This window comes from Sphaeramia orbicularis, chromosome 22 (genome assembly GCF_902148855.1).
Source record: "Sphaeramia orbicularis chromosome 22, fSphaOr1.1, whole genome shotgun sequence".
Taxonomy (NCBI): Eukaryota; Metazoa; Chordata; class Actinopteri; order Kurtiformes; family Apogonidae; genus Sphaeramia; species Sphaeramia orbicularis.
Window position 1 is genome coordinate 6,321,921 of NC_043978.1, and position 1,128 is coordinate 6,323,048.

Below are 1,128 nucleotides of genomic sequence, written 5' to 3' on the forward strand. Positions count from 1 at the left end.
GGTCTGGGACCACCTGGACTAGACCAGTATTAGACCCGGTCCAGGACCACCTGGACTAGTCCAGTATTAGACCCGGTCCCGGACCACCTGGTCTGGTCCAGTATTAGACCCGGTCCAGGACCACCTTACCGCTGTTCGAGGCTCCCACACAGTGTCGAGGCTCCGAAGCCGTTTGTAGTCCCTTACCTGGGTCAAAGTCCGGAACCACGGCTTGGTACTGCGGTCCGACCCGCATGCCGCCTCCTCCTGTGGGTACACACACGGTAGTACTCAGTAGTAGTACTCAGTAGTACTCAGCAGTACTCAGTTCGAGGCTACCCACCATGCTCTTCATCGCTGCTGGAGCCTGAACTTCCTTCTTCCCAGCAGCTGTTGGCCGTGGTTCCATTACCGGACAGGCTCTTTGCACCGGGGTTGGTGCCCGCCCCAGGGACTCCGCCGCCCCCGCCCGCCGGGGCCCGGCCTCTCCTCTTCCCCGGGACCTCCGGGTTTCGGTCCAGCATCGCGGGCATCGGGATTGGAGCCTCGGCGCGCCCGTCAACCGCGAACCGGGTCTGAGAACTGGGAGGCTGCTAACGGCTAAGCTAACGGAGCTAACACCGACTCCTAAAAGTTCTGGAACAACCAGCCCGAACCAGAACTAACAAGAACCAGCCGAACTCACCCAAAATGCCGGCTGGGATCGGGACCAGAACCAACAGAAGACCCGAACCCGGAGGAGAACCGGACCAGAACAAGGAAGAAGATCAAATACGGAGAAGCTCGATTAGAGACTGTTCATGTGTTCACGTGTGACGTCACACGAACACGTGACCTCAACATGAACACATGATGAGTTCACACTTTATGTATATTAAAAAAAAAAAAAAACAAAACAAAAAAAAAACAACCTAACCCTATATTTATAAACACACCTAACCCTATATTTATAAACACATAACCCTATATTTATAAAACATCTAACCCTATATTTATAAACACACCTAACCTTATAAACACACAACCCTATATTTATAAAAACACCTAACCTTATATGTATATAAACAACTAACCCTATATTTATAAACAACTAACCCTGTATTTACAAACACCAAACACTATATTAATAAACACACATAACCCCACATT

General features: G+C 50.2%; 1 protein-coding gene across 1 annotated transcript in view; it reads right to left on the minus strand.

Annotated features, from left to right (window-relative positions):
• Positions 1 to 844, minus strand: part of LOC115413513 (REST corepressor 1-like) — an 8,275-nt gene extending 7,431 nt beyond the window's left edge. The window contains exons 1-2 of the mRNA XM_030126417.1: positions 323 to 844; positions 187 to 246 (exon numbers count right to left, since the gene is read on the minus strand). Of these exons, the coding sequence (XP_029982277.1) occupies positions 187 to 246; positions 323 to 512 (250 nt within the window). The 5' untranslated portion in view covers positions 513 to 844. The remainder of the gene's footprint in view (positions 1 to 186; positions 247 to 322) is intronic.
• Positions 845 to 1,128: the final 284 nt, after the last annotated feature.